Source organism: Lynx canadensis, chromosome A1, assembly GCF_007474595.2.
Source record: "Lynx canadensis isolate LIC74 chromosome A1, mLynCan4.pri.v2, whole genome shotgun sequence".
Lineage (NCBI taxonomy): Eukaryota > Metazoa > Chordata > Mammalia > Carnivora > Felidae > Lynx > Lynx canadensis.
In genome coordinates, this window is record NC_044303.2 from 144,722,083 (window position 1) to 144,746,161 (window position 24,079).

Sequence of the window (24,079 nt, forward strand, 5' to 3'; positions counted from 1 at the left end):
CACTTTCAACAATAGCCAAATGATGGAAAGAGCCTAAATGTCCATCAACTGACGAATGGATAAAGATGATGTGGTTTATATATACAATGGAATACTACTTGGCAATGAGAAAGAATGAAATCTGGCCATTTGCACCAAGGTGGATGGAACTGGAGGGTATGCTAAGTGAAATAAGGCAGAGAAAGACAGATACATATGTTTTCACTCATATGTGGATCTTGAGAAACTTAGCAGAAGACCATGAGGGAGGGGAAGGGGGAAAAATTACAGAGAGGGAGGGAGGCAAACCATGAGAGACTCTTAAAGACTGAGAATAAACTGAGGGTTGATGGGGAGGTGGGGGAGAGGGGAAAGTGGGTGATGGGCATGGAGGAAGGCATTTGTTGGGATGAGCACTGTGTGTTGTATAATTTATTTGACAAATTATATTAAAAAATAAAGTAAAATAAAATAATAGTACAATACCAGTAGGGGACTTTAACACCCCACTTACATCAATGGACAGATCATCTAAACAGAAACCCAGCAACGGCTTTGAATGATACACTGGAACAGATGGAGTTAATAGATATATTCAGAACATTCCATCCTAAAACAGCACACTACACATTCTTTTCAAGTGTGTACAGAACATTCTCCAGAATAGATCACATTCCGTAAAACAAACCTCAACAGATTCTAGAAGATCCAAGCCCTCAGCAAAGTAGTATTAGAGGCCACATACCTCAACATAATAGAGGGCAGATATGAAAAACCTACAGCTAACATCATCCTTTTTTTTTAATGTTTATTTATTTTGAGAGGAAGAGAGTGTGAGCAGGGGAGGGGCAGAGAGAGGGAGGGAGAAAATCCCAAGCAGGCTCTGCACTGACAGCATGGGGCCTGATCCAGGGCTTGATCTCACAAACTGTAAGATCATGACCTGAGCCAAAATCAGGAGTCAGATGCTTAAACGACTGAGCCATCCAGGCGCCATTAACATCATCCTAACTGGTGAAAAACTAACTTGTTTTGAGTAAGACAAGGATGTCCACTCTCATCACTTTTTTTCTTTTTCTTTTTTTTTTTTTTTTAATGTTTTCATTTATCTTTGAGACAGAGAGAGACAGAGCATGAGCAGGGGAGGTGCAGAGAGAGGGGGAGACACAGAATCCAAAGCAGGCTCTAGGCTCTGAGCTGTCAGCACAGAGCCCGATGCGGGGCTCGAACTCACGGAGTGTGAGATCATGACCTGAGCTGAAGTTGGACGCTCAACCGACTGAGCCACCCAGGCGCCCCTCATCACTTTTTTTCAACATAGTTCTGGAAGTCCTAGACACAGCATTCAGACAACAAAAAGAAATGAAAGACATCCAAAGGGGTAAGGAAGAAGTGTAACTTTCACTATTTGCAGATGGCATGACAATCTGTGTAGAAAACCCTAAACTCTACCAAAAAACTGCTAGAACTGATAAATTCAGTAAAGTCTCAGGATACAAAATCAGAGTACAGAAATCTGTTGCATTTGTATACACCAATAATGAAGCAACAGAAAGAGAAATTAGGAAAACAGTCCCATTTACAGTAGCACCAAAAATAATAAGATACATAGTAATAAATGTAACCTGTACTCCGAAACTATAAAGCTCTGATGAAATGTCCATTGACCAATGAATGGATAAAGATATCGTGTGTGTATATACATTTATATATACACATTTATATATACACACATGTACACAATGGAATATTACTCAGCCATAAAAGGAATGTGAAATCCTGACATTTGCAATGACGTGGATGGAGCTAGAGAGTATTATGCTAAGTGAAATAAGTCAGAGAAAGACAAATACTTTGTGATTCCACTCATATGTGAAATTTAAGAAACAAATGAGCATAGGGATAAAAAGAGATACTCAGTAAACCAAGAAACAGACTCTTAAATATAGAGAACAAACTGATGGTCGCCAGAGGGGAGGTGGGGGTTGGGTGGGTGGGTGAAACAGATGATGGAGATTAAGGAGTACACTTGTGATGAACACCAGGTATTGTGTGTAAGTGTTGAGTCACTGAATTGTGTACTTGAAGTACACTGGTAGTACACTGTATATTGACTAGCTGGAGTTTAAATAAAAACTTAAAAAAAAAAGATGAGCTATAGGAATATTACACAATGGAATATTACTCAGCCATAAAAAAGTATGAGATCTTGCCATTTGCAACAACATCGGTGGACCTAGAGGATTTTATGCTATGTGAAATAAGTCAGACTGAGAAAAATAAAATGAATAAACAAAAAAGCATAATCAGACATGTAAATACAGAGAACAAACTGATGGTTGCCAGAAGGAAGGAGGTGGAGAGATGGGCAAAATGGATAAAGGAGAGTGGGAGGTACATGCTTTCTGTTACTGAATGAATAAATCATGAGAATAAAAGGCGCTGTACAGGGAATATAGTCAATGATATTGTAATGACATTGTAAGGTCACTTGTGGGAGCATACTTTTGTTGTGGGAGCAAAAAAAAAAACACTGATGAAATTGAAGATGACACAAAAGAAATGGAAAGACATTCCATGCTCTAATATTTGGAAGAACAAATATTACTGATACTGCCCAAAGCAATCTACAGCTTTAATGCAATCCCTATCAAAATACCAACAACTTTTTTCACAAAACTAGAACAGAACAAGTAATCCTAAAATTTGTATGGAATCTCAAAAGACACCAAATAGCTAAAGCAGCCTTGAAAAAGAAAAAGCTAGAGGCATCACATTTCCCGACTTCAAGTTATATTACAAAGGGGTAATAAATAAAGCAGTGTGGTACTGGCACAAAAATAGACATGTAGATCAATAGAATAGAATAGAAAATCCAGAAGTAACCCATAATTTGGTCAATTAATGTTTGACACAACAGGAAAGAATATCCAATGGGAAAAAGACAATCTCTTCAACAAATGGTGTTGGTTAAACTGGACACTGACGTGCAAAAGAATGAATCTGTACCACTTTCTTACACGATACACGAAAATAAATTCAAAATTGATTAGAGACCTAAATGTGAGACCTGAAACCATAAAAATCCTAGCTACACAGGCAATAACTTCTCTGACATCGGCTGTAGCAGCTTCTTTCTAAATATGTCTCCTAAGGCCAGGGAGATCAAAGCAAAAATAAACAATTGGGACCATATCAAAATAAAAAGCTTCTGTACGGTGAAGGAAACAATCAACAAAAGTAAAAGGCAGCCAACAGAATGGGAGAAGATATTTGCAAATGACATACTGATAAAGGGTTAGTATCCAAAATATGTAAAGAACTTATACAGCTCAACACCCAAAAAACAAATAATCCAATTCAAAAATGGGCAAAAGACATGAACAGACATTTCTCCAAAGAAGACATCTAGATGGCCAACAGACGATGAAAAGATGGTCATCATCACTTATCACAACTGAAAACTACAGTAAGATATCACCACACACCTGTCAGAATGGATAAAATCAACAACATAAGAAACAAAAGGTGTTGGTGAGTATGTGGAGAAAAAGAAACCCTTTTGCACTGTTGGTAGCAATGCAAACTATTATAGCTAGTGTGGGAAAACAGTATGGAGGTTCCTCAAAAAGTTAAAAATAGAATTACCTTATAATCCAGCAATCACACTACTGGGTATTTACCCAAAGAGTACAAGAACACTAATTCAAAGGGATACATGCACCCTTACATTTATAGCAGCATTATTTATAATAGTCCAGATATGGAAGCAGCCCAACTGTCTGTCAATTGATGAATGGATAAAGAGACTGTGGTATAGGGGCTCCTAGGTGGCTCAGTCGGTTAAATGTCCTACTCTTGATTGCAGTTCAGGTCATGATCTTGAGGTTCAAGAGATAAGACCCATGTCAGGCTAGCCTGCTTGGAATTCCATCTCTGCCCCTCCCCCCTCAAAATAAATAAACATTAAAAATAAAGATGTCAGATATATATATATACATATATATATATATATATATATATATACATATATATAGTGGAATATTATTCAGCCGTAAAAAAGGGAATGAAATCTTGCCATTTTGCAATGACATGGATAGAGGTAAAGATTATAATGTAAGTGAAATAAGTGAGAAAGACAAATACCATATGATTTCACTCATGTGAAATTTAAGAAACAAAACAAACGAGGAGGGAAAAAATAGTTGAGAGAGACAAATAAAGAAACAGACTCTTAACTATAGAGAACAAACTGATGGTTACCAGATGGAAGGTGGGTAGGGGGATGGGTTAAATAAGTGATGGGGTTTAAGGAGTGCACTTGTCATCATGAACACCACGTGATGTATTGTTGAATCATTATATTGTACACCTGAAACTAATAGTCTTTTAAATATACTGGCATTAAAACAAAAAATTAATGATAAATAAATGAGAAATTTTCCACACTTAGGGAAATCATTTACCTTCAAAATATGTCTAAAAATAGTTATATTTATAATTGCTAATAAACTTTCTATAGTGTTTTACCTTTTGTTAAATTCATTCACATACATTAGAACCTTTGTCCCTTGTAAAAACTTTATGAAATTGATGAGGGGATACTGTGTTTTTTACCTTCTTACTAATGGGAGGCTATATATACTGCTATCTTTACGTAATGCTACCACAGCTTGCATTACCTTGTATAAATGATGATTCTGAGAAGAGAGTTAGTAGCGTGTTAGTAAATGACAGCTAGTATTTAAACCAGGGTCCTTGACTGGGTTTTTAGTGGGTACACTTTCGGACATTACCATTTTTGATGTAGTAGTTACTACCATTGCATTTGTTTTTGGTTATCCCTACATAAGCCATCTTTATTTTCCGCCCCGATGTAAATCCTTGCCAATGTAATAATTTTTTGTAGGATAATTTTTATGTGCCCACATTTTAGTTGTGACCAATTTTTCATTAGTCTTTACTTTTTTTAGTCCTTTCCCCCACAAAGTTTTACTGGAACGATACGTGCTGCTTCTGAGAATACTTGCAGTGCCCAAGAGGACTTATGTAACTGTTCCATATGCTTCAGCTAAATTTGAAAACAAAGAACAAACCAGAATTGGGAAATACTAATCCCCAGGAAAAAATGCCCGAGTTGGTTATGGGGTCAGTAGAGTCTGTTGTACCATTACTTGGTACACTTGTGTTGTGGTTTTGCTGGCAGTGGCAGAGGTTGTCCTGATACATTACTCCCCCGTTATCTGCCGTCAACAGCAGGCCAGAAGCAGATCATCCTTCTGACGTTTCGTCAGTTGTATAGCCTAGCACTATGTCACAGTGCTTCATTTTATCACGTGGGCATTATATCATCTCACACCATGACCAGAAACGTGAGTGGAGTCCGATGTATTTTGACAGAGAGACCATATTCATATAACTTTTATTACAGTATATTAAAAATGTCTTATTTTATTGTGCATCTCTTACTGTGCCTAATTTATCAATTAAACTTTATCATAGGTATGTACATAGGAAAGACAGTACATATGAGATTAGGTACTTACTATCTGTGATTTCAGATACCAGTGGGGATCTTGGAACATATCTCTTGTAGATAAGGGGGGAACTACTGTAGTTGAAAATTTTATGGTTGACATTTTGAGGTTAGAGTGGATGTCAAACCATTTGTTATGTTGTATCATTGGTCCAGTGCCTGACAATCAGAGCATATTACTACCCTTCATCAAGCAACAGATCTCCAAGCACCTTGCCTTCACTGCTTGAAAGGATTCACTGACAGTTGTTAAAGATTTTTGTTTTTCTCGAGAAAAAATAGGGACAAAGCTGAGAAAATTGTTACTTGCTAATTAAAAGAGCTGAGTCAAGGGGCGCCTGGGTGTCTCCATCTATTGAGTGTCTGACTCTTGATTTTGGCTAAGCTCATGATCTCAAGTTTGAGTCCCACATGCATCAGGCTCTGCACTGACAGTGGGGAGACTGCTTGGGATTCTCTCCCTCTCTCTGCCCCCCCCCCAAGTACATAGATAGACTTAAAAATATATATATATTAATATATATTAATATATATATCATATATAATATCATATATATTAATATATTAATATATCATATATATATATATATATATACACACACATACACATACATACATATAAGAGCTGAGTCAAAGAATCCATGGCATCAAGACGGAAGCATCTTTCCATGCTACTGTGATTTCTATTCTTTGCTTCCTCTCTTTAAACTTTGATGTTTGCATTTCATGAGGTTTGTGTATTTACAAAAGTTTAAAAAACTCTGATAAAAGTCAGAGTCTAATTCTGTTTTTAAATTGAGATATAATTAACGTAGTATTGTATTACTTTCAGGTTTATCACATTATAAATGGCTTGATATGTGTATATATTGAGAAGTGATCACCACAATAATTCTAACTAACATCCATCACCACTTGTAGTTACAAAGTTGTCTTCTTCTTATGATGAGAACTTTTAAGATCTACTCTCTTGGCCACTTTCAAACATATGATACAGTATTATTAACTATAGTTACCGTGTTATACATTACATCTCCAGGACTTAATTTATTTTATAATTGGAAGTTTGTACCTTTTGATCATCCCCACTCATTTCATCCACCTGCCTTCCATGCCCTACCTCTGGCAACCACAGATCTATTTTTTGTATCTATGGATTTGCCTTTTTAAAAAATTTCACATAAAATTATATGGTATTGAATCAAATTCATTTTAAAAGTAACCAAGAATGACTTTTGTTTTAGAGTTTCAAACTAGACTTTAGTGAAGGAACTTATGAGTCACTCAGAGGTTGTTCGTTGTTGCTGTTTTAATGTTTGCACAAGAGCATGCCCAAAGATTGATTTGAAAAGTGAGAATTAGAAATGACTTGGTAACAGACCAACTTTAGTAAGCCTAAATGCTTCAAACCAATTTTTTATAGATTAGTTAGCTGGCTCTTGGAACACACCATCAAACACATGTCTGTTCTTTATCATTAGATTACTCTAAATAAACTTCTGCTGTATGCACCAAATGGTGAGTGATATCCTGGGTACAGACTGTGCCAATTATGTAAAATTCATAAAATGGTTAGGAACACTGTTTGGATGTTGTGGAAGTGGTGAGCCTAGGCCATATGGCTGTGTGGAAAGTGCCATGGAATAGTCACAAATAGGTATTTTCATATTGATATTAGGGGATACCAAGTGGGCCGGCCCTGAAACAAAATAAAGATTTCTTTTGATAGTAAAATTTCAAATCCAAATCTTAGATAATGGTGCTAGTCTTAGAAACCCATATTAACTGTGCTTAAGACCTGTTTTGTAAGAAAATGATACATAACTGCTAAGGTTGGTGAATACATTTAAAGGATTATAGCACTTAGTAAATGTTAGAGGAGAGTGTTTCCAGAATTTTGTAGGCAAGAATGGTTTCTTGGCCAGACTGGTATAAGCCTACAGCCACCTTTCAGTATGGAACTTAGGCTGGAGTTCTTACAGTCTCATGATGACCTGTTTCCACACTTATGATATGTTCTAAAGCTCTTCCACAGGGAAATTTGCTGCTGGAAATGGGATTGAACATGAGTGACTCCAGGAGCAACTACTTCACTCTTATCCTCAGCTTTCTGGCAGTTCTACTGAGGTGTTTTGTTTAAGAACCTGGAGAACTGGGGTGCCTGGGTGGCTCAGTCAGTTAAGCATCGGACTTTGGCCCCAGGTCATGATCTTGTGGTTTGTGAGTTTGAGCCCCGCGTCTGGCCCTGTGCTGACAGCTCAGAGCCTGGAGCCTGCTTTGTATTCTATGTCTCCCTCTCTCTTTGCCCCTCCCCTGCTCGCATTCTGTCTGTATTTCTTTCTTAAAAATAAACTTTAAAAAAAATAATAAAAAAGAAACTGGAGAACAACCTGCCTTGGGCACTTAAAACTTGATTGCAAAGTACTTTTGGTTGTCAATTTGCTTCTGTTGCTGATTTACACTTTATATCTAAGGGTGAAAAATCAATCCCTTCTAGTCTCTCAAATTACAAAAGTTACAAGAGATTATTATTCAAAAATTGTATTGAAAATGTTTACTTTTAGTTCTTCACTTTTGTTAGAATGTATCTATTTAATAATTAACTATAATAGTATTGGCCAGAATACGTCTAGGCTCCACATTACAAGAATCCAGCTTCCTGTGTGTATCTTTCCCATCATACAGTGGCCTATCTGAGGAAGAGATGCTTTATGATACACTTTGGATTCAGTTGTTATTCACTTGGGCCTAACTTCTTATTTTTTTGCATAATTTGCCTCATTCCTTTTAGTTTAAAATTCTTTCCAAATATGTTGTGTGCATTAATTCATTTTATGCATATTACCTATTATGTATACTTATAATTAACCCTAAATCATCCTCTCATCTCAAGATACTTATTTCCATCACATATTTTATTTCATTTTCTTAAACTTTCTGACCTGATTCACCCTAGACTAGTTGCCCTGTATACTAGTTGTATAGCTATAGTTCATTTCCCTTGAATTGAATCTTCTGTTCAGTCTTTCTGTATTCCATGTCTTCCTCTTGGTTTATTGCTTTCTTCTGATGGAGTACATTCTCTAGAAGCATCCTGGAGAAAAGGTATTGGAAATACAGTTGACCCCTGAACAATGAGGGAATTAAGGGCATCAATCCCTGTACAGTTGAAAATCCATGTGTAACTTTTGACCCCCCCCCCCAGCACTTAACTACTAATAGCCTACTTTTGATCTGAAGCTTTAATGACATTTGATTAGCACTATGTTTTGTATATGTACATTATATACTGTATTATTACATTGAGGTAAGCTAGAGATGTGAAGAAAATCATAATGTTAAGAAAATTTCTTTTAAGAGAGAAAACACATTTACAGTACTATAGTATTTATCCAAAAGAATTTGTGTAGAAGTAGACCTATACGTTTCCAGCCTGTGTTGTTCGAGTTAACAGTAAATGTTTTGAGATATTGATGTCTGGAAATGTCCTTTTTTTCTACTCACATTTGATTGGTAGTTTTACTGGGTATAAAATTCTAGGCTATACATTACTTGGTGTGATTTTTTTTTTCTCCCCTTCTAAAAATTTTCTTTTTTTCCCAACTGTTATAAAATTTCATGTTGATTTTCCATGATTTAGTTCTATTTTCAACCATTGTATTGAGCCCTTCAATCTGGCAACCAAGTTCTGGGAAATTGTCCTGAATTATTTTTTGGTTCTTTCTTTTTTGCAACTATTTTATTTTAATTGATTGAATTCCATTCTTGGAATGTTCCTTTAAGAAAAAAAAAATAGTATCCTGTTCTTGTTTCATGTTTGCATTATTCTCTGATTAACTGAGTGTATTGGTTGTTTTTTTTTTAAGACATTTTCTTCTATTTATTTATGCTGTGTATATCTATGTAAGTAGAAGAAAATGAATGTCTTAAAAAATTTATTTGTTGATTTATTGTTTGGTTTTTTTCATTTCACATTAGAATTTTTTATCTGATGTCTGATCATTTTTAAAGAGTGGAGGGCTAAAATGCTGATAGGAAGTGCTCTGTAGTTGAATATGGTTTGCAAAATATGAGGTGAACTGTACAATATACTAGCTGATCCATTTATGGGGAGAACTCCTGCTTTAGTATCTTCAGAGTTTTCATCTTGGGCTCATGAGATTCTCCAGGGTCTTTTCTAGCCTTCTAAATGGCTAATAGTGTTCTGGGAGCTAGAAGGGGACAACTGGGAATCTCAGCATTCAGTTTACAACTGTTTTCTTAATCCCTTGCTTTTGGTGGTACTGTCTTCCTTCCCTGTGCTTGAAGATGGCTCAAATATCCTATGTTTTCCCTTCTCGAGAGGATAAAACTAGTCTTTTGTCGGGTAGGAGAATGGTCGTTGCTCAGTGGTGTGGAGACGAATAGAGTCTTGAGGGATAATTGCTTCTTAATTCATTTTCAAACAGTCATTTTCAACCCACCCCCGGCTTCCTCTTCCAAAGATAATTTGTGCCACCAGTTCCTCAGAATTTTAGGATTCTTGGTGTAACTTAAGTTAGGTCCTAGCTTACCTCACATCTACCTTAAGATTCTAGTATCATGAGTCTTCTAAATCAGTGACCACTTGTCCATTTACTTTATAGCTTCTAAGTTGTTGTTGCTGGTGTCTTTTCTTCTAGTTATTTTTGAGGTTTTATGTCTTTTTAAACAACCTTTGACTGTGGTTTCAAGATAGAGTGAAATGAGATACACATGTTCATCTTATTCTCTTTATCAGAAGCTCCAAAAGTAAAAATTATTCATGTTCATGTTAAAAAATTGTCAGTGTGTACAGGAGTATAAGATAAAGTGTAAAAACTTTTCCTCTACTTTCCCCTGCATACACACTACCCAGGGGTAACTAAAGTAAGTTAACAAGTGTACCCTCCAGAAATTTTTTTGTTTATATTTTTATTTATATAGAATAATGCATGTAGTATAATCAAAAGTGAAATTTTACTGTATAAATACATATGTGGTATATAGTATAAACATATACAATGTTTGTTTAATATGTTGAAATTAGGGAGTTCCATATTGATGTGTACATTAATATGTACAGATGTCTTAATTTTTTAACTGTTTAACAGTATTGTATGAGTTTTTCCTAATAAAATCTCATTTGTTAGATACTTGTTTCTTATTCATCTTTTTAATATTATTACCAACAGTGCTACTATAAATATTCAGAGCCACATATCTTTTTCACTTCTTGTTATAGTTTTAGTTTAATTGTTAAAAGTGGAATTTAGTCAAACAATCCTCCTCAAAGAGGATATGCCTCTGCTAATGGTATATCAAAGTGTCTTTCTTTATATCCTGTGTGACTCATCTCTTATCAGCCTTTTAAATCTTTGGCATTCCGATAAGTGACAAATGCTATCTTGTCATTTTAATTTGCTTGTTCTAATTATATGTGAGGTTAATCAAGTGCTTATTGGACATTCCTTTTTTATGAGCTGCATATTCAGTTCATTTAGCCATTATTCTTTGGATTATTCCTTTTCCAGGTCGATTTGTAAGAGCTTATTATTCTAGGGATAGTTTTGCCCTTTACCATATGTCTTGCAGATATTTCCCCAGGAGTGTCCTTTATATTTTTGACATTGTTTACTGTATTTTTGCTATATGGTCAATATATTTTAAAATGAGAAAATATTGAGCAAATATTGGCTTTACTATCCCTGACCCACATTGTTTCCTTGAGAGCTTTAAAATGTTATAAAGTATTTAAACTATTGATTTAACATTTGGAAGGTATCAGCAGTATTTTATTTCAATTAACTAGTTTATAGAGTAAATTAAAATTTTCTTATATTCTAACTTTAAAAAGACTATTAATTAAAAGACCACTAATTAAACATCATGTTCATATATCTTGTATTATTTAGCTAAAAAATATTTCTATTTTCAGTGTTCTACACAAGAGTTCTTCTTGATTGTCAAAACCCTGTATCACCTGAAGTCAGAATTTCAAGCATTAATACCTGCTGTTAATTCCCACGTTCGGTCAGACTTGCTCCAGACATTTATTTTAGAAATTCCTGAACTCCTCAGTCCAGTGGAGCGTTTCTTAAAGCTACTTAATGAACAAGCTGCCAAGTAAGTAGTAGATTCGTAGATTATTGTCACTGCTGAAAACAAAGAACTCATGTATTTGCCCTTTGGTGAATGGATTCCTAAGCTTCCCTAGCAGTAATGGTAGGAATTGCCTGTGAAATTAGAAATGTGATTGGATGCTAAAGGCTGTCAATTACAGCTGGAAGTAACCCTCTGCCATCTAAAACTTAGTTCATTATTTAGGACAATACAGTACTTCTCTAGGTATTGGATGATGAAAAGATAAAGTCCAGGCAGAGCAACTGGTAGCATTTATTAATTTAAAATTGGGTGGCAAATGGCATCTTACACTCATTTGCTAGATATCCAGTGGTCTGCCTTATATTTAGAAATTACAGAAGCAAAGTTATCCTTTAAGAGGTAGTCATTTCACAGTTCATCCCACAAAGAACTCTGTATAAAGGGGGGGAAAAGACAATATTTTCATTTGTGCTTATTTTCTGAATAGGCAAACAACAAAAAATTTCATTTTATCTCTCACACCATGGAAATCATGAACTTGCAAAATGAAAATGTCTTTAGGATAATTTTGTCTATCTTCAAAGAAATTAAGAAACCTACCTGTAAATACTTAGTGGCAGAACTGGGATTAGAGCCTCGTTTCCTGGCTCCCAACCCTTTGGTCTTTTATCATGCTGTGAAAAATAATTGATGATCGGTATAAGTAGTATGCTTCAATATATATATTTGCTTTTTTTTTTTTTTTCCATTTTTTAGAAGTGGGGATAAAACAGAATTATTCAAAGATCTTTCTGACTTCCCTTTAATAAAAAAGAGGAAGGATGAAATTCAAGAAGTTACTCACAGGATCCAAATACATTTGCAAGATATACGAAAAATACTAAAAAATCCTTCTGCACAGTATGTGACAGTATCAGGACAGGAGGTAATGTCAGACATAATTTTATTTTGCATTAGTTTATCTCAGGTAGAAAAGCTACTTTAAAATGTGAACAAAAATCCAAGGACAGGATGAAAGTTTGTTTTGTTTTCATATTTTTTCTTTTGTTCCTTGGAAATAAGATGTAATGCCTTGTTTTGATAAGAATGATTTTAGTAACAGTATTTTGTGTTTATTTACTTAGTCCCCTGGTGAAATCATGCAACGTAATGTTACATGTATTTTAATATTATTTCCTGAAATGTATTATAGAAAACCATGATTATTGTAAATAGTAATTTAGAGGATTCATTTACCCTAAATCCAGGAGAGAGAAGTTAGTCTTTGATGTCTGGCCAGCAGATAATGAAATGATACGAAGAGAACCACCTGTGTTGATTGGATCATAGTGATTAAAAAGCAGGGTTTCCTTCTGATGTTAGTATAGCTGCTAAAAAAGAAAAAGAAAAAAAAAGAAACAAAACTATAGTGAAAACCTACAGTTAGTGAGTCTTCCATAAGATTATGTAAGTGCCGTTTAGAATGTATTTTGGTTTTTTTTTTTTGGCATGTGTACCACTGTTTAAGGTTTGGTATTATAAATATCTGAGTGAGAACCAGGAAGAAGTATGCCTTTTAAATGTAGTTGTATCCTTCGGTCTTATTCTGAGTCTTAAGGCATGCTACTTCTATATCTTATGTTTAATAGATATAAAGATTCTAACTGAGGGAATTGGAGAAATCCTACTTTGTTAAGATAGCAAATTAGGAAATGTGTGAATAATTTCCAGAGCATGAACATTTTATTCAGAATTTTTAAAAACAGGTATTTTTCTAGTAGGGAAGACCTTAATTTCAAATAAAATTTTTAAATATTTGCATTCCTTTACATATTTAGTGAGAAGAATGTTGATTTGTATGATCATTTGAAATAAGAAATCCTACAGTAAATTATAATCTTTACTGAAATGTTTATTAATCTTGTGCCATTTAATAGACCATTGATTAAGTCGGCCTGACTTTTGGACTAAAATTAAATCTTTTGGACTCAGGCAGACATTTTGCAGTATATTCCACATAGAACTCCATATAACAGAAAAATAATTTGACAATCTTTATACTTGGTTGCCCTCCCATAACCAAATATTTAATTGCATCACTTGGTTTCACTATGCAATCAAGACCTTGCAAAGTAACATATGACCTTACCACCACTATTCTGAGCTATTGTTGAAAATGAGATGACCAAAACTGTTTAATAACATTAATAAAAGATAGGTAGTAGAAAAGTGGTGACCTGGTGTTACAGTGGGGAAAAGCTGTGTGTGTAAGTGCCCCTTCCCCCACTTACATGCTCTGTGACCACAGCAGAATCAACCTGTGTCATGAGACTACTTTAAAAACCAGTTGAGTTAAAATACATGAAAAGTGCTTTTTAATCCTAAAGCACTATGTAAATGTTCTTCATATACTACTACTACTACTAATATAGTTACCATTTATCAAGCACTTGTTCAGAATGGTGCTAAGAGCTGTACATGTATTTTTTAACCCTTATAATAACACAAAAAGGGGCTGTTGTCATTTTGCAGCAAAGAAAACTGAGGTTTGGAGTAGTTAGGTAAGTTACCCGAGTCAGAAGCCCAGTCCTGCCTGACTCCAGTCTTTCTACCATGTCCTTATTTCACTTAACTCACAAATATTAACATTTTATTTTATAAAACCCAGACATCTTAGAGCTCATAATACACAAACTAAAATAAAGCTTAAGTCTTGGGAGGACAGTCCTGTATCCAGCTGGCAGTTTTACAGTGAAAATGGGGAAAACTGATCAGGAATTCATAAGCAATAGTAGACTAGTGTGTTTTGTTTTGTTTTATTGTTTTTTATATCAGTGTGGTAATGAAGTTTAAGAAAAAGCACAGTATGGAGATGAAGTAATTGGATTACAAATAATTAGGGAGATACAAATTATCTTATTCTTTACTTAACCTTCAGGTTAAGGTGATGAGTTTGAGGCAAGAAATTTCTTAGTTATTAACTGTGGGATGGATTCTTAATGGTTTTAAAAAAAACGTACAGAATTTTAATAGTACATCAGTACAGAATCACTTTTTTTTTTTTTTTAATTTTTTTTTTTCAATGTTTATTTATTTTTGGGACAGAGAGAGACAGAGCATGAACGGGGGAGGGGCAGAGAGAGAGGGAGACACAGAATCGGAAACAGGCTCCAGGCTCCGAGCCATCAGCCCGGAGCCTGACGCGGGGCTCGAACTCACGGACCGCGAGATCGTGACCTGGCTGAAGTCGGACGCTTAACCGACTGCGCCACCCAGGCGCCCCCAGAATCACTTTTATAACATTTTTTGAGAATTAGTGATTCTATTCAAACACCAAATGAATTCTAGATTTTCAGCATTGTTATCAAATTCTGTTTTAAAAACTTACAATTATTCAGAAATACTTAAAGTACAGAGAACCGACTCTGTCAAATATGATTACCTCTGAGAAATGAAAGAGGATAGCAGGAAAGTCCTTAATTTATATATGCTCTTCTTTTATACCCTTCTCTTCTAAAATTTTATTCTGTACATATAACATGTGTAACAATTTTTAAAAAACCTGTTTTAGCAGCCCCATGTAGTACATGGATTTTGTTATTATTGGTAAAAATAAGTAGATTGTCAAGCCAGTATTAAATTTTGAGAACATTCATTTTTCACCTCTGTTTCCAGTTTTTATGTACTTATTAGAATACTATAAGCCTTACTGACTATGCACATTATTATCTCTGACTCTGATAGTATTTGTAAGAAAATAATGAAAGCAGAAACTTAGTTCACTGCTTCTATGATAGTCTTTCTCATATTTTAGATATACAGAGAATCATCTTTGTTTTTAATGTTTATTTATTTATTTGAAAGAGACAGAGAGACCAGAGACAGAGACAGAGAGTGTACGCATGTGCGAGTGGGCGAGGGGCAGAGAGAGAGGGAGAGAGAATCCCAAGCAGGCAGGGCTTGATCCCACAACCATGAGATCATGACCTGAACCAAAATCAAGAGTCAGATAACTGACTGAGCCACCCAGGTGCCCCTAGAGAATTATCTTTTAATCTTGAATCAAATATGGAATGGATATGGGGTGATATTTAGATTTGGAGTAGTACTGGTAAGTATTATTCCTAGGGGAAAGGGAAGAAATATTAGGCAGAAATCTTTAGGAAAAAACATTAGTTCACAACATGCAGCATATCCAGATTCTGCTTGGTATGTTTAAGATATGAAAAGCATTCTCCATTAAATCTTACTTCTAAATAAAAAAAAAAATATTTGAAGATTCTTGAGGAGAAGAAAGAAGAGGGGGATAGTAGGAATGGGTTAAGTGTGGTATTGAAGAAAACAGAGAGCAGTTTCTGGAGTGAATTAAGCAAACTTAGCTATGATGCCAGCCCAGTGATACGACAGACTGTAGTTGAGTAATGGTATCTGACATTTAAGCAACAAAGAATTGGATCCTAGGAGTATGAGAGAAAGTGCTAGAAGAAATCATGGCACACTTTGCATCACCACCTAAGAAACAGGGACTGTAGAGCAGGGAAAGTGGCTGTGAGAATACTCTAAGCTTTCTGAAATATTTGTTAATTTCCAATTTTAGTTGGTTTCCATTTTTGTAGCAATAAAATTCTTAAAAGGCCTGTCTGCTCATTCTTAGAATATTTGTAGAAGGAAACAGAGAGAAACTTTCCTATTCCTTAGGTAGTGTAGAAGAGAACAAAAACCTGCTAGTCTGTTTTTGGAGAAACCCCAGCTGAGAAGAAGAGGACATATAGGACCAGCATCAACTTGAGGAAGTAATCCCAGGGGTGTAACAAGCAGAAGGTCTATGTGGGCTTTTCCAACTCTCACCCTGTTTTCCATCCAGTATTGGCTCTGCATTTGGCTTCTTTGAGGATATGTAGTCCTTAGAGTAGACCCTTGATACTTACAGATTGAACCATATGGTGCACACTATTCCCAGCATGCTTCAAAGGGCCATGACTAGTAGCAAGGCACAGATATGAATCCGGTGCCCCATGTTGCCCTGTTATGGCAAATTACTTAAGTAAGCCAGCCTCCCTGGCTGCCCAGTGAGACAGGTTTAACTAATTTTCAAAATTTCTGCCTTCCTTTCCTTAGTAACTCCAGTCGAGCTCTGTGTTAGTTATTACGGTTCTAGATGTATTCTTCCCAAGTATTAGTGAGCCACTGTGGTCCTGCATTTTGCAGTTTACTGCAGGCATAGCTCTTCCCAGAATTATTTTATAAAAGGATCAATATACCTTCTTGTTGGGCATTTAACAATAATACTTAGGCAGTTTTTTTAGCATAATCTTAAAGCGCTTTTATCTTTCTTGTCAATGATATTTATTTTGTGGGTTTTTTCCTCAGTTACTTTTTGTAGCCGAAGGCTAGTTTTTAGACTCTTCACTCTTAATTGTTTAACTGGGTGTAGCAGGTTTGAAATTGTATTGTCTCCATATAAGAAGGCCTCATTAGTTGCGAAATTTTTTCTCAGAATGAAAATTCTTAAAATTAACCAATAATTTCTATATTATTTTTTAAGCAGAATCTTTTTTTTTTAATGTTTATTTACTTATTTTGAGAGAGAGAGTGTGCACGAGCAAGGGAGAGAGAGAGAAAAGGAGAGAGAGAATCCCAAGCAGGCTGTACGCTGTCAGCACAGAGCCCGATGTGGGGCTTTAACTCATGAACCGTGAGAGCATGACCTGAGCTGAAACCAAGAGTTGGACACTAAACTGACTGAACCACCCAGGCACTCCAATAATTTCTATGTTGTTTCTATGAAATATAATTTCTATGAAAAACTACACAGAAAAATAAACTCAAAAGATAGGCCAACACTACTAATAATATGCATATTGTGAATACCTAAAATGTTATAAAACTGGTATATGTAAAGAAGTTCCTGCCGCCATCTCAAAATTAGTGGTAGCCACATAGCTTCTGGGTTCCCTCCTGTACAAAATAAATGTTTGTGTGTTTATTCACTTAAATAAAACATTGAATTTCATTGCAATAATACAGTAGAGTAAGCAGGAGGAAGAGATGACCTACAACTAATGCTAAAAATGAAAGGCATGATAGTAGAAGTTGATTTCACTTCCTGGCCGATTTCAGAAAAGCTTGCTTGCAGAACGCAGTTGGCTTAATAAAGATATAGTTCATATAAGTGAAAACTTAAAATACCCTTGGGATAAAATATCTTCTGATAGCTGAAGAAATCTGTGCTTTTTCATGAGGATACTTTTAGATATTGGGCTCTTTATGTAACAGCCGTGACAATAAATCCTCTTCTGATCAGAATAAGGGATGGACCATATCTCAAACTGGTATAGCACTTCATAATTGATATTTTAAAATTGTATGTACTTAGAAATTCAATCGTATTACTGAGTAATAGAATTCTTAAGTAAGTGGGTACTAATAAATGAAAGAGACCGTTAAAGAAAAATCACCGTTTGTAGTATGCACATGATAATGTTATAAACATTAAGTTGTGAAGTTATATGCTTATTACAAACTTTTGTTGAATACAAGTTGTACTTTATTGCAAGTATTACAACCCTAATTATTAATATTTGGTTGTATACATGAACATATATTTGGACATACATGAACTTCCCTTTTAACAGTATTGGATTTATTTTGAATGTTTAGAATAGTATTTACTAAACTGATAGAAGTTTTGAGGTAGCTTTAAAAATATAATGGTTAATCATTTAAATATGTAATTTTTATTTATATTTCTTTTAGTTTATGATTGAAATAAAGAATTCTGCTGTATCTTGTATACCAACTGATTGGGTTAAGGTTGGAAGGTAGGTTTAAAAATACATTTTTTTCTTAACGTGAATTATAATGACACATTATGAGCATGTACACCTGTATGTTTTTGGAATGATAATAACCATATTCATGACATTAAATGTGATTCTTCCCCTTTGGTTTTCTTATGGAACTTTTAACCAAAGAAATAATTATTTTAAACTCTTTCTATCATTGATTTTAAAATATTTTTTCCAAAGAGTATCTTATTTGTATATATTTGTTTTCTTGTTTTATTATTGTTTTATTCTTACACCTTAGAGTACACTTTAAACACATGAAAAAATGTTGGAGGATCTTCAGTTATAAAATTAATTTGGTTGCTTGAATTTTCTGATGAATGCCATACCTGAAATTTCATTTTCTGCTTCACTGAGCTCTCTCTGCATTTCTTTATTGTTGATGCTTTCCATGCCACATAATTATAATAGTTGTTTACATCTTCTTTTTTGTAAGTTGTATCATGAATTGATGAAAACAAATTTAATCAAAAACAAAATTAGAAAACCGCATTGAGACTGCCTTTTCTCCTTGGTTAGGCATTAATTCCCAAGAGGGGACTCATTTAAAGAAGTGGTGTTAGAGAAGTATATACTCCTGTGAATCGTATTCTTTGTGAAATATTTATTACTACTGTTATTAATATGTTTGCATGAACTTTAGATGAAAATGTTAGATTTGCCTGAGTAAGCAGAAGAGAGCCTAGTAGCTGGTGATTGTATGAAGGAACTATGTTAAGGATGGGAGAAAATTTTGACATGTATGAACGATTATTATAATTTTAACTTTAATTCAAAAAGAAAATGAGTATCTATTGCCACTATCAAAGAATCCTGAAGGTACAATCATGGGTTTCTTTAGCTTGTTTTTCTTACATGTTACTAGAAGCCATAATTGAGATTTGAGTATTTTGTTCTTAGGGGATGTTTTCTCTCCTTGCAAGTATTCTTTCGTTTTCTGTCCTATACTATAGCTAATGAATCAAAATATGCTTTATGAAGAGAAGTTATTTAAAATTGTGCATCTAATTATCTAAGAAACTGAAATGTTTCACTGAATGAATTTTGTCGGAAGAGAAAGCTATGACAAATAGGTTTGCATAGAAGTCTAGATGATAATTCAGAAGCAATAAGGAAGGCATAAATCAGTGTCAGCATCTTGTGAACATTCAATGATGTAAATTGAAAGAATAAATAAGATAGTTTGGGGGAAGCTCATTGTTATATTTTATATGTTACTTGGCCATCAGAACCTTGACAGGGATAGGTTAGATTATCAGTCAGGTTTTGCATGTGAAAGTCTCACCCCTGTTCCAATAATGCCAAATTAAACATACTTGTGACAGGAGTAGGGGAGCAAACAAAGAACAGAGTGCAGTCTGTCATCACCTGCCTGTCACTTAACTCCAACCTTCTCTTCTCAAGGTTCAAACATAATAATAACATCAATAGTGGTAATAATCACCACATCCACAAAACAATGCTTAACATTGGGTGCTAATGTCATGGGACATTGGCACCTTGCTAAGCACTGTCTTATCCTGTTAACAGTACCTATGACATAGATACTGTCATTATCCCCATTTTATAGATGAAGAAAGTGATGTTGAGAGAAGATCAGTTATATTTGCCCAAAGTCACACAGCAAGTAAGTGGCAGGCAGAGTTAGAGCCTTGGGCCAGACTTTTTTTTTTTTTAATTTTTTTTTTTTTTTCTTTCCACGTTTTTATTTATTTTTGGGACAGAGAGAGACAGAGCATGAACGGGGGAGGGGCAGAGAGAGAGGGAGACACAGAATCGGAAACAGGCTCCAGGCTCTGAGCCATCAGCCCAGAGCCCGACGCGGGGCTCGAACTCACGGACCGCGAGATCATGACCTGGCTGAAGTCGGATGCTTAACCGACTGCGCCACCCAGGCGCCCCTTGGGCCAGACTTTTTGACTGGGGACCTGTGGCAGGCCCTCTTGTGCTATGCAGTTTCTTGATGAAGAAGCAGAAATTATACACAAGCTCAGACGAGGAGCATGTGGTATTTCTTCCCTTCTGGAGCCGCTGTGAATCTACAGTTAGATAACGAAGCATTCTTCTTTGATTGCCTCCTGAATTAATGCACTGCTATTCTTTGTAATTCTTTATAGTTTTCTTTTTTTCACTGAAATACTGTAGTCATACAGAAAAGTATAAAACTTAAAGAATATTATGACCGTCATCAGTGTATCCAGCTTTGTCGGGACTTATTTGCTTCTGATCTTTTTTTTAATAAGCAAGCATTTTCATTTAGTGTAACTTAAAGAAAAAAGCTTTCTGCTTATGAAATGGAAGCTCTAAACTCTGAACTTGTCATATGGGTATAATTTAAAATGCATTTTAGAGCTTCCTGAACAAAGTCCTATGAACTCCAAGTACTTTATTTACAACAGAGATCTTTGGAATCGATAGAATTCAGGATCATAATTAAAGAATGTTCTCTGTTTACAGCTATTTACTTTCAAGGTTCATCAGAGAATAATAAATAACTACTTTAATTTTCTGAAGTGAAGGTATTAGTGGTTTCTTAGTAACCTTGATTTCCTATTTATGTTTCTTCCCCTCTTCTAGCACAAAAGCTGTGAGCCGCTTTCACTCTCCTTTTATTGTAGAAAATTACAGACGTCTGAATCAGCTCCGGGAGCAGCTAGTCCTTGACTGCAGTGCTGAATGGCTTGATTTTCTAGAGTGAGTTTACAATGAAAAATATACTCTGACTTTTTTGCTATGAGAAATAGACCGGAAAAATCTTTCTATCAAAAAGAAAAGTAGAGATTACTGCTTGTGACCTGCCATAAAATAGTTGAGTACATGTGTTCTCTCATTTTATTTTTAGTCCATTGAAATGTAAGCTCATCTTAGTCCGTAACGAGAGACCTAATATAGTTTATTGTTACTGTACCTACATTTAGTTGCTAAGGATGCTTGGTAGAGTCACGTTTTCAAATTCCACTTTGGACATCATTTACTTATAAAAAAAGGCCTAATATTTTCAGAGTTGGACAAATATGGGTTAGTTGTTCTGTTTTTATTATCCCCATTTAATTTTTTTTTCTTATTTTACATCCTATGTATTTCCTAACTTTTTATTTTAAAGAATTTTAAACATGGGAAAGTTGAAATGAACGCTGACACTCTCTTCACTTACATTTATCAAGTGTTAACATTTTGCCACATTTTTTTTATATCTCTCATAGACTTTTTTTTCTGAACCGTTTGAAAGTACATTTTAGACATTATAACACTTCACCCCTCCCCCTAAATCTTAATTAAGCATACATCTAAAACTAAGGACTTTATACTATATAATCTTAACACCATTATCACATCTAAAAAATTGATATTAATTTAAGGAATATTGAGTTTCTTTAATTCTGTCCCCCTCCCCGATTTTTAAGTGAAAGCTCAAATCAACTTTCACATGTTGCATTTTGTTACTATGTTTCTTTTCTAGTTGAATCTAGAATAATCTCCCACATTTTTTTGTTTTTTATGAGATTTTCTTTTGAAGAGCCCTTGCCATTGCCTCAAAGAATGTTTCATAGCTGGATTTATTCATAGCTGTGTGTTCATACGGACAGGGTTAAGTCTGGGGTGTGCTGGTAAATAAATGATAAACAGCCAGCTCTCTGGAAGAATAGTAGTGTTTGTGGTGCTTGTTGATTTCTGTAGTGTAAACACTCCTACCTGGGCTGATTTCAAGCTGCTGCTGGATTGGAGTTGGGAAAAGAGATGTACAATTGACCTTCATGAGTCCACAGCTATGAACCGCTCATCCAAGCACTTTATTATTCTTCAGATGATATCTTTGAGTGAGATATTATCACCCCCTATTTACAAATGAATTAATTGAGATACAGAAATAAGGAGTAAGTTGCCTACATTGGTTGGAGCCGAGATTCAACTCCGGGTATCTAGCGGTAGGTTGTGCCCTTTACCATCAGGTTGTAGAGGCTGCCTATGGTAAATACGTAGGCGTCACTCTGAACAGAAATCTCTCTGGTAGTCTTTCTCTTTAAAACCTTAAACAGTAAGTATTCAGCGAGGTTCTCCAGGAGCTAAGTAACCAGTCTGGCGAGTGAAAAAAAAAAGATTCTGTGTGACAGTTTTTAAAAGGTAGCTGTTTGCCCAGAGGAGTCTTGGATTATAGCATCAGAAAGACATTCCACTTTACTTGTCCTGAATCTCCTGAGGTTATCTTGACTCCTAGTTGTGGACCCAGGGATAGAAACTTAGTGGTGTATTCATTTCCTTTTCCACTTCACTTTCAATTTTCCATTTTAAGGGTTTTCAGGGCCTTTGAGTCTCTAGTTCTCCTGTTTTGCCCTTAGAAGTATCACTGAGACATGAAAATTAGATTCCTTTCAGGCTTCAGGGACCACATTCTAGGATCTTGCAATTTGGTGAGTTGATACATATTCACTCTATTCACAGTATACACAATTTTACACATCTGGTTTATGTTCTCATTGCTAATATTCTAGGCTAAAGGAAGTTCAGATCTCCCAGTGCAAACACTTTGGCTTTATTCTTGATTCTGTCTTCCTTTTTGTCCCTTTATCTGTTATCCTGTTTGTCTTTTTTACCTTTGAAATGTCTCTTTGATTTGTCCCTTCTGTTGTTCCCTTGTAGCACCCCACCATTTCTGCATACCATTCTTACTGTTTCAGCCCTCTGCCTGGGCCCTTCTACGAAATTAACCCAGGAGAATTTTACTTTCATCATACCACCACTTTGAGAATTGCTATGAGTAAGCTGACATTAAATACAATATCACAAAGGATATGATATTCATGTTGCATTGCTAAGTGCAGAAAGGATGCAAAACAGTAATGTGTAAATTCATATACACACACGGCATACAAACCTTTTATCTTAAAAGATTAAATATATGTATGTCATTATTATATTATCAATATTCTTATTGGCCATTTATGTATCTTCTTTGAAGAAATGTATTTATATATATCTTCGAGTATTAACTGATTACTTCTGGATGGTGAGGTTACTGGAGATTTTAATTTACTTTGCAAAGACATGATATCAAAAGTAACTTTAATGTACTTACATTACTTTCAAAATAAGAAAAATACATTATATTTTTATCAAAAAAAATATTGGCTCAATTTTAGCTACAGCTTTTGCAACTAGAGCCCCCACTTGAGAACAATATTGTTAAGCACAGTACTTATTAAGGTGCCAGATGGTGTGAATATGATGTTATTTTAAAAAAATGATTAACCTCAATGAACCTGACATCAGAGGATTGAATACCAGCTATACACGTGTATGTCTCTTATTGAGATACCGTTATGCATTAGTCATACTAGTTTGGATCAAAATATTGCAAGAAATCAAGGCTGAAAGAAAGTTCTTTCAAAAGTAAATGGACACTTCTCTCAAAAAATGTGTCTCTTCTTCTGTATTCTAGAAGATGGGCTGTGGATGTTGAATAATCTTGATTACAGATTTTTAAAAAATTAAGTTATAATGCCTCCTGTACAGTAGTTAAATATTTTAGAAATAAATTTGTAAATAAAAAATAAGATAACTTTCTTTTTGTTAACTTCAGATGTCACTGGGCAACATCTGATGGTAAACTGTCATAACAGCTTTAGAACCCAAGTGT

At 34.9% G+C, this 24,079-nt stretch overlaps 1 protein-coding gene across 2 annotated transcripts in view; it reads left to right on the forward strand.

The window, feature by feature from the left end:
* The window catches only part of MSH3 (mutS homolog 3), a 188,592-nt gene that overhangs the window by 96,903 nt on the left and 67,610 nt on the right, over positions 1–24,079 (forward strand). For both annotated transcript variants that reach the window (XM_030323803.1, XM_030323814.1), the window contains exons 14-17: positions 11,451–11,638; positions 12,374–12,542; positions 18,353–18,417; positions 21,022–21,138. In XM_030323803.1, the coding sequence (XP_030179663.1) occupies positions 11,451–11,638; positions 12,374–12,542; positions 18,353–18,417; positions 21,022–21,138 (539 nt within the window). The remainder of the gene's footprint in view (positions 1–11,450; positions 11,639–12,373; positions 12,543–18,352; positions 18,418–21,021; positions 21,139–24,079) is intronic.